General features: G+C 43.7%; 1 protein-coding gene across 1 annotated transcript; it reads left to right on the top strand.

Moving 5' to 3' along the window:
• The first annotated feature begins 3,537 nt into the window (after positions 1-3,537).
• FGF19 (fibroblast growth factor 19) lies at positions 3,538-8,894 on the top strand. Its single transcript, XM_014878864.2, has 3 exons — positions 3,538-3,976; positions 4,067-4,170; positions 7,040-8,894. Exons 1-3 carry the CDS (start codon positions 3,643-3,645, stop codon positions 7,370-7,372), a joined length of 771 nt encoding a protein of 256 aa, XP_014734350.2. The 5' UTR covers positions 3,538-3,642; the 3' UTR covers positions 7,373-8,894.
• The last annotated feature ends 1,155 nt before the right edge of the window (positions 8,895-10,049 follow it).

Here is a 10,049-nt window from a genome sequence, read left to right on the forward strand (position 1 = left end):
TGTCCTGTGTCTTCACTTCTGCCTTCCCTCATTCTCCTGACATATTCTTCTCCACCAGAAGCAAGAAAAAAGGCTGGGCTGCTCTGCTGGCCCTCTGCCATGGGTAAAATAATTTTCTTTTCTCTGTCACTTCTGGGATGACTGGCAGAAACTACAGCAGAAACCAGAAACCAGCGGCATTAGCACTGACATCTCCACCCCTGCCTGGAACCTCACTGCCCTCAGAATATTTGCAGCCTCTGTGATTCTCCCACCTCTGACTTCAGAGAAAAGGTGGGGGGAGAACTGACAGATCTCTTCACAAAAGTAATATTGGATCACATCTGTGTAATCCCAATTACAAAATCTGCAGGAAGTCCCAAAGACACCCCAAAGGAAGCAGAAAATCTTCAATGTTTCTGTGATATTTCCTCTTCCTGCAGTGACTTGTACAACCCCAGCTTTCACCATGATATTCCAAAGATATTCCATAATTGAGAAAATGTCTCTTCATCCTAAACACCTCCAGTTTATCACATTTTGACCCTCACTCAGTCTTGAGTTACTCACCTATATATTTTTTCCTTTGATCTCCACCATAAGGTAGCCTGCTATGACCAACTTTGACTCTTGCCCTATTTCCTCATCATTTTTGTGGCCACCTGCCTTAGCCTCTTTTCAGTTGGTTTCAATGCTGTCATTATCCAGTGAGGCACAAGCCCTCTGTTACCTTTTTGGTGTGTCCCAGGATCCCTGGATGTTTGACTTTTAATTAAAGCTAATTTTATTCTTCCAAAACACATTCACTTCTACTTCATTATTACCGAAAGCTAGACTTCTCATTCTACAGAAATTACACTGGGACATTGAAAAGTGCAGTGGAAATAAATGATTCATTGCAACAGGTGAAAATGCTTTTGCAATTGTGTACTGTTTGGTCAGGAGGTATTTTTGTTCTATAAGACCTTCCTCTCAGGTTTTTGGTTGTTTTTCCTGTCCTCATAAAAGGAGAAAATCCTACACTACTTGGTTTCCTTGTTGCAGGAAGCAGGTCCAGCACTGGAAGTGATGGTGGGATTTCCCCCACAATACATTTGTTCTGCTACCATTTTTTTTCCTGCAAACGCATTTGTAGAAACATGCAAAGGTATGTGTCTTTCTATTGAACTTTGATAAAAGATGCCAATAAATGATAAAGTTCAGTGACACAGACAGGAACTGAAATTAAAATCATGTGTTGCAACTCTTGTATTTTGAATTCAGTGATATTCATTAGTTCAGTGACATTTATTAGCTCATTTATCTCTAGCTAAAAATAAGGCCCTGAATGTGAGTTAATCATCTAGGCTTTTTTTTTTTTTTCCTTTACAGAGGCAATAAAGAAATGAACACTTCCAGGTATATTTAACCCATATCTCTTCAGCAGCTGTTTTGTGATGGGATTGGTACTACTCAGTCCAATTAAGTGTTAGCAGGCACTTTCCTCTGTCAGGGACTACAGGGGAACTTGAACAAATCATTTAGGTTGAAACCTTCCCCTAACAAGAGAGGCCATTCAAAAGAATTACTTAAGTGCTTAATTTTTGTTTTAATTTGATTAGATATGAACCCTTAAACATCAGCCCGTGTAACATCAGCAACAGCAACAACGAAAATAATTATTAAAGGCTCTCCATCAACTGTTGGAAAATTCCCCTTTATAGACAGCTTTTTCACTGATTTGAAATATCATTTAGTGCAAATGTTTGTCCTTTCTACCTCAATTTTTGATCCTCACAGAAATGAATGAACAAGTTTCAAGCATCAATTCCTTACTGCTTGAAAGAAGCTTGAACTTCTTGATGAAGAAAACTAACGATCATAATTATTGTTCCCACTAGAGTATAGCAGAAGTAGTGATCATAAAATAGCTTCTATTTACTGAGATGCACAGCAAAATTGAGCTAAAGAAGCCTTTCAGATTCATTTCAGACCATAACCTCTGCGTGTGTGGTGGTGCTCAGTACCTTGAAGAATGCCAGGATGAGTTACATGCACAACTGCTGTGGGGCCCAGGGCTGCAGGGCAGGAACTGCCTTTGTAGCAGCCATGTAATAACATTGCAGAGGAAAAAAAGAATTAGGGACTTGCATGCCTTAGTATTATTTACTGGGCTTACAATATTGTGAACTTCCGTGATGTAAGAAAGACCAGAATTGGTAGGAAAGCCCACACATGATTTGGAGGATGCAGCAGGAGACACGGGCATGAAAAGTGGTCTTAATCCTTATTAATTATTCAGCAACCACGCAGAGAAAAACTATGGTCTTTTCTGGGTGTTCCAAGCTGATCACCAAAAAATGCCAAAGCTAATCAAAAGCAGTAGCTTTTGGAGTGATTGATGAGATTCAGTCCCTCTGTGAGTTTGTTACACAAGACTCTGATCATCCAAACTCAGACTGACCAATGTCGTTAATTCCAGTTAAACACACCTGAAGTTGCACATGACAATAAGTGCAAGATATCATCCTACAAGCCTCTGTATTTTTGTGTGGCCTTGACTATGTGCTCATCCTCACTGAGCTACGATTATTCATGAAAAAAGTTTTTTGTGGGAGTGTTTGCAGGAGGGAGATTCAAGTGTAGAGACAAAAGGAAGAAAGCAAACAAGTAGACAAATATAAAAACAGTATGTGGAAGCTGACCAAAGCTTTGTGTTTCAGAGAAGCTGGTCGGGAGGTGAGGTTATGTCTTGTTTGTCATTTAATGTCCTGTGGGAGAAATTATTTTTTCTTTCTTTATGAAATTACCAGTTTTCTTTTTTGAAATCTGAGAAAATTTCTTCAATGATCACTTTAGATGTACAGCAGAAAAGTCGGCAGCAATCCCTTTAAATATCTCTGAGATGCAAATACGTTGGAAAACCCCCAACTATGTGTGTCTTCTTCTTTCCAGGGGCACTCGCTGAGCGAGCTCCCTGGGAGGATCCCACGTGGAAAAAAATCCATGCTCAGACCAGAAGAAAATTTCTATGTGAAGCTTAAATCGGGGGATGCAATTTTACTTCACTCAGGATTTTTTCCCCCCCAGTCTCTTTGTAAGAAATGGGGACGAACAGGAGCCCCCTGGAGCGGCTCCCCCGGGGCAAGGCAGCCGCATCCCAGGGGCCAGGCTCCATCTAGTGACACTGCCGGGGATGGCCGGGCGGGGACCAGCCCGGAGCGGCACCGGGACACCCGCAGCCGCCGGTACCTGGCCGGACCGGGTTCTGCAGGGTTCTATACCAGTGCCGTGTGCGGCCGTGCTCCTCCGGCTGCCCGGAACCGGGATAGGCTCCCCCAGCTTTCGGCCGCTACCGGATACCGGGGAGGCGAGTCCAGGTTTAGGCAGCAGCTCTTTGATTCTGAAAAGGGAAATGAAACACAGGACGGGCAAGGGCGAAGGCAGGGGCTGAGCCGCGGCGGGGAGCAGGGCAGCCTCCTGCCACTGGGTGGGCTGGGTACACACACGCCCACCGCCGGTCCCCGTCCCGGCGCCACATCGGGGCTGCGGGCCGTGCAGTGCCCCGGCACCGCGGCGGAGCCGCGCAGGAGCGGAGAGCTCGGAGATGCGGATGCGGAGGAAGCGACTTTAGGGTGTCACCCGCTCAGTATTTTCGGGGGGAGTGACCGATCCGGCTATGAAATGGACTCTATATCGGATGCCGCCGGATCGATGGAGCTGATAACGGCGAGCTATAAAAGGCCGGGGGGCGGCTGCGGCCGCGCTACAGCCCCGAGGCGGCGTGCCGGGATGGGGCTGCGCCCCGCCGCGCTGGCGCTGCTTGCTCTGGTGGCTGCCGCCGCCTCCGCGCTGCCGCTGCCGCTGCCCGACGCCGGCCCGCACCTCAACTACGGCTGGGGAGAGCCCATCCGGCTGCGGCACCTCTACACCGCCAGCAAGCACGGGCTCTTCAGCTGCTTCCTGCGCATCGGCGCCGACGGCCGGGTGGACGCGGCCGGGAGCCAGAGCGCGCAGAGTGAGTGGCGGCGGCGGGGATGGGGACGGGGACGGGGATGGGGACGGGGCCGCGGGGTGACACTGCTGTCCCCTTTCTCTCTGCCCGCAGGTCTGCTGGAGATCCGCGCCGTGGCCGTGCGCACCGTGGCCATCAAGGGCGTGCAGAGCTCCCGGTACCTGTGCATGGACGAGGCGGGGCGGCTGCACGGGCAGGTGAGCACCCGCGCCGCTGTCCCCGGGGGTTTTCCACTCTGGAACAGCCGCGTGTTCTGATAATGGGGTACCAAAGCTTTCCGGTGTCCGCCACCCTCCCTCCCTCACCTCCCCTCCCGTTCTCTCCCTGCCGTTCTTGTCACCTTCACTGCCCGAGAGGCTATGGGGATTGTTAGAAGGCAGAAAGGAAACGTCATTTAGAAAGTAAATGATGTTTTGCGTGTTCCCTGCCAAAATATACCGAAAGTACAACCCGGGGTAAAAGTGCATTTAGGTTTAAAATTCTTATCAGTGGGAGACTGTGATTCTGCTACAGAAATAGATTAAGCTCTGTCATAGAATATGAATAATTTCTCACTGTTCAGGTCAGGTATTCCGGAAAAAAAAATTAAAAAGAGATTGCTCCTTTGGAGAAGAGTTGCAGCCAGCTGGCTGCCAGCCATACAACTCCCAGGAACATGGGGTTGCCATCTCTTAGGAAGTTTTAAAAAGTGAAAGTATTTTGAGGGGGAAAAGATGCTTCTCCACTGCCTCACTTCTGCCCTGCTATAACAGCACACCTGCGGGACTCTGAGGGACTAGGGAGTTAAGTGCCCCACTGATGCCACTATGTTAGCTTTTTCACTGGGTTTAGCAACCAGTCATTGACATAAACTCATTTTTAAGGCATGCGAATACATTATCCACTCTAGAATTTGGCAGATTTAGTCTGTACAGAAGCCTGAGTTTCACGGAGTGATAGCTTTTCATGATGCCACAGCAAAGATACAGCCTGATTCTTTTTTTATTATTGCAGCAACATTTCTGCTGATTTCAGTCAGGAAAGGACTTGGCCCATTCTCAAAACTCCCAGTATCTTTAATAACAGCAACATTGATGTTTCTGAATGCAGATAGAATGATAGAAGAATGATAGAATGTGGAGCATAGAATTAAGCCTTTCTTTCTGAATTTCTTTGCTTTTCTGGGCTCAAATCAGTCAATGCTGAGATGAGGTGCACAGGTTCAGATGATATGGTGGGTCAATTATTAGCTTAATTCTTTAACGTATATCCAAAACAAATCAGAGCCTGGATTCTGCTCCCATTGGAGCTACCAGCTGAACTTGAGCAATCAGAGAATTTTAAAACGGCTCTCCTGTAACACCATTTTGAAAGCATTCACGTTGACTGGAACTGCATTTGTTGGTGTAGAGTATTAGATGCAGGCTGGGGTTTTATTCTGAACACACTACCTCTCGTAGTTGTGCTGTCTCATCTCCGTGTTGTGACACCTGCTGTCACCTCTGTGCTCACAGCCCAGTCGGCAGCTCTGCAGGTAAATCTTTACCTTATCAGCACCACGCTGAGGACTGGGAGAACAAAAGGGCAAACACGGTGTCTGGAGGCTGAACCTGTGTTCCTGCAACACGGCCTGTTTTGACACTGGAAAACTGATGACTGGGGCTGGTTTCTGAATGTGCTGTGTGCTGTAGTCAGTAGTTCAGGGGAAATGCTGAATATACTGACGTGATTCCTCCTGTGAAAAAAATTAATCTGGAAATACTTTAAAAGTCTGTTTGGTACTTGTTTAAAAAAACAGACTAGAGACCATCCCAATGAAGTGAAGAGGGAAAGGTATAGCTGAGACATGGGGATTCAATCAATATCTGTTGTTTGTAGTGTCCACTTCTTGAGCAAGAAGCTCTTTTATTTCATCATCCTTTTTTTAGGGAGGCTGAGCACTCATAAAGACAGCTAACAATCCAGCCCTAATTTTTTGTCGTATACATATAGCTTTCTGAGATACAACGTGTGTGTTGAAGGATAAATATTGCATCATTTTATTTGGAGAAAACATTTTTTTTTAAATTACTTTATTCATTTAAAACATGCTTTTAAAAGATAACCAAATTATCTTTTTTAAGATAAATTAAATTATCTTAATTCTACCTTAATAAATTTAAATTATCTTAATTTTACTCCATGTTACTGAAGGTGTCTGAGAAAGGCCTAAATATGCTCTTTGTTCAGACAGGCATGTAAGGACATTTCTGTCTCTGCAGACTGAGACATAATCAGCAATTCTCTTTTATTGACCACAGGTTCAATCACCTGTAGTAGCTGAGCCTGAAATAGCACCAGAATTTTAAGCAATGCAGTGCTGGTGTAAAGATCTGGAGAGGTCTGACCTGCTGATATGGGTCTACTATACAAATATAATATATTATTTATATATTTTATATATATATATGTATAACTTAAGATGTTACAGATATATAATATCTGTACGGGCCTTTGCAAATGTAATCCTACAAATTCATACCTAAGGAAATACATTCTTCTGTACAAAATTCTAACTTGTGCTGGTATTAATTCAACAGTTCTCATGAAGATGGCACTTTTTTAAAGTGTCTTGGGCAATTTCAGCAAATTTTGAGTGGAAAAAGGCAGAAATTGCCTTTTAGCGGTGTTTTACTGATTGGCCAGTTACCTTTCTACAGACCTGATCCTGAAACCTTTGCACAGGCAAATATCTAACAGATCAAGAGTTCTATACTTGGATCAGGACTCATGACTGCAATTAAGGACAGTTCATCTAAATCACCACTGGCATCTGAGACTTTTTTCCAGTGCTCAGGACAGGATAAGTGTGGTGGCTGTGGAGAAGCAAATCCCTGGATTCAAAGCTTATGTAATGGTGTGGACATGGAAAGAACTTCAGGGGTTCTGGACTAGACTAGACTAGACTAGACTAGGGATTGGGACAAGCCAGAACGACACCCCCATTGAGGGACAAGAGCTTTTACCATCCAAAGTTTGTTTTGTGATTGAATACAACCAGCCTGGTGGGTATATTGTGGGTAATTCTCGCTATTCCTTGCTCTTCAGCTCAGGTATTCCACTGAAGACTGTTCCTTTGAGGAGGAGATTCGCCCGGATGGCTACAACGTGTATAAATCCAAAAAACACGGAATATCAGTGTCTTTGAGCAGTGCTAAACAAAGACAGCAGTTCAAGGGGAAAGATTTCCTTCCCCTGTCTCATTTCTTGCCCATGATCAACACCGTGCCTGTGGAATCAGCAGACTTTGGTGAATATGGTGATTACAGCCAGGCCTTTGAGCCAGAAGTGTTCTCGTCGCCCCTGGAGACGGACAGCATGGATCCCTTTGGCATCACCTCTAAACTGTCCCCGGTGAAGAGCCCCAGCTTCCAGAAGTGACTGTGCTCCCACACGTGTTTTTACAGAAATATTGCAGAGTACTGCAGGGTTTTTAGCTTTTTGTACAGTGATACTGGGGAACTTTTTTGTGTATTTGAGTATGGAGCCAGCCTCATTCTTGTACCTGTAAGAGATGAGTGCTAAGAGGCTGTTCTAAAATTTAAAGAATTGCCTATCCATAGTTTTGTTTGGAAAAGGAGGGTTAAATTCGAAAAGTTTAGCAGCTTCATCAGAACTCCTCCATAGGTGGTGATAAAATAACTGTAATTTTTCTATACCAGCTTCACTTCCACCTATATTCCCCACCTGTTATATCTGCTCATATGAGGAAATGCAGAAAACCTTTTCCTCTTCAGACACCTCAAATTCAAACATTTGGACCAAAACTAGATGAAGGAAAACATCCTACCAGATATAACTTCAGTTAATGCTCTTCTTGAAAGGCTGCTAACAACATTCTGGGAAAAACTTTCTACTGAAAGCATACTACTGAAGAAACAAATCTGGTTGTATATTGTGCTTTTTCTTCCCTTAAAAATAAGGGAATAAAGGGAAAAAAGTCTCCCTTCCCTTAGTGCTAAAAAGTACTTTAGGAAACTTGATCATTGATTTCTTTTGTGGGCTAAATTATGTTCTCTGTGGCATCAGAATCATCCAGCATAGAGTTCTCATCAAAACCAGTGAGAATTCAGTGTGTGGTTGGAAGAGTGCCCAGGGCTAGAATTTATGTTCATCAGGTAGGGAATGAGCAGCTCAAACAAATGTTTAAATGAAGATTCTGTTGTATATAAGCATGTATATGTCATTAGCAGAGATAAACACTGAGAACGGATGTATAGGTCAAATCAGTTGTAAAATAGTTTTTTGTGTTTAACCTTCAACCACCAGGAATTCTTTCAAGCCACTTCCAGGCTTGATTTAGCATCCATGGGAATCAGTGAAGAGCTGGTTCAGTGAGTGAAAAGCTGCAGAACTGGGTCAGGATTCTCCTTGTAGGAAGGGATCGTGAGTACCTCTGGCCAAGGCACCTGATGTCTTCAAGTTCTGTTCTCCGTTTGAAAAGATTCAATGAGGGAATAACCAAGGTGAAGCCAAAGAGAAAAAAAAAAAAAGAAAAAGAAAAAGAAAAAGAAAAGGATGGTTCAGGGATTCTACTTTTTTCCAAAGGTTCATTTGTAATAGATATTTCTGGACAGAAAAAAAAAAAAAAGCTCTACTGGAAATACCGGTGTTCTTCTGACCTAGCACTTCATTGCCAATGCAATATTTATAATTAATTTATTGAATACGTACATCTGTTTATTTTGTTACTGTTATTTATGCTCAAGATTCTATTTATATACTTCTGAAGGTGGTTTTTTTTAGTTGTAACAAATCTTGTGAAGTTTTGTAATCAATGGAATTTTAGCCAACAGTAGCCAATTTTTAGCCAATTTTTAAATAGCCTGAACTTTAGCCAATTTTTAAATTTCTGTGCATTATCAGTAGTGTAATGTGTACATTTGCAATAAAAGAAAATCATCTTCAACTCTGAAATCTGCTTGACTCTTTTGTCTCTCCCTAAGTGCCATATCCACACATCTTTTAAATACCTCCAGAGATGGTGACTCAATAACTTCCATGGGCAGCTTCTTGACAAAAAAATCCTGTGGGTAGAAGGCTACTCCCATTTTAAAATGGGAACCGTTCTAACCAGTGATGCCCGGAAGAAAATGATGAGTTTTGCCTGAAAAAGATGTCAGTTTCTGGCAGGAAAAGAGCCCGAATGTTTCCATTTTGAAATGCTGTGAGTCACAGCAGAATTCTTGGCTGGCAAACATCTCCCATGGTGTTTTCCCATTCTCTTTTGTGCTGAGCCACTGCCACACATCCGGAGGATTTCCACTGCTCGTGTGCTGGGAGAGGTATTTCTCATTTTCAGGTTGACTTATTCCAAAACTTTTCGATTTCAGGGGGTTTCATTTCCAGTTTTGATCAATCACTATATTTTCTTTGAAAGCTTTTCAAGACCTTTCTTTAAAGAAATACCAAAATACAAATGAACTTTTAAAGTTCGGTCAAAAAAAAAAAAAGTCACTTTTCTGCTAAAAAATTGCACAGATTTGACAGGAAACATGGCAAATAATGGAGTTTGGAGGCTACACAGTTTAACTGCACCAGTGAGAGATTTTTTGAGTGGGTGTAACATTGTGAGTGTTTCTCTAGGATGCAAAGACAAGCAACCTCACATTTTAGGAACAGCATCTTGAGCTCTCTCATGACTCTATTTGCTGACATCTTTGGATTACCATCTTCCACTGGCAGCACGATGATTTTTCCTGCAACAGCATGGTTAGAGGTTGGTTCAATATTTATTCAGAGGGAAGAATGCCAGGAGCTAAATTAACCCACACCGCTTCCTGGAGTGCTTCAGTTTTCGCTGGAGTTTTCCCGTCCCAGCTCTGACCAAACCTGGCTGTTCTGCTTATAAAATCTGACAAGATCTCGGCTTGAGGTGGGAGGATTGCTGGGAAATGCTTCCCCATGCCCTGCGACACCTGACTCGGTCAGGAACCGGGTGTGCAAAGCCTCCAAAAACCACCTCGGGTTCTGTGGGAATGTAAACACCTCCACCAGCCCTCAGCACACACGGCCCCTCTGTCCATCAGAGCTCCTCAAAGACAGCAGGACAATGGCG

This window comes from Sturnus vulgaris, chromosome 18, assembly GCF_052056855.1.
Source record: "Sturnus vulgaris isolate bStuVul1 chromosome 18, bStuVul1.hap1, whole genome shotgun sequence".
In the NCBI taxonomy this organism is placed as follows: Eukaryota; Metazoa; Chordata; class Aves; order Passeriformes; family Sturnidae; genus Sturnus; species Sturnus vulgaris.

What these genes read in the sequence shown, in the direction of transcription:
- FGF19 (XM_014878864.2), top strand. Translation starts at nt 3,643, where the DNA reads ATGGACTCTATATCGGATGCCGCCGGATCGATGGAGCTGATAACGGCG. An exon ending in CGGGAGCCAGAGCGCGCAGA is followed by an intron (nt 3,977 to 4,066) that starts GTGAGTGGCGGC and finishes CTCTGCCCGCAG; the next exon opens with GTCTGCTGGAGATCCGCGCC. An exon ending in CGGGGCGGCTGCACGGGCAG is followed by an intron (nt 4,171 to 7,039) that starts GTGAGCACCCGC and finishes CTTGCTCTTCAG; the next exon opens with CTCAGGTATTCCACTGAAGA.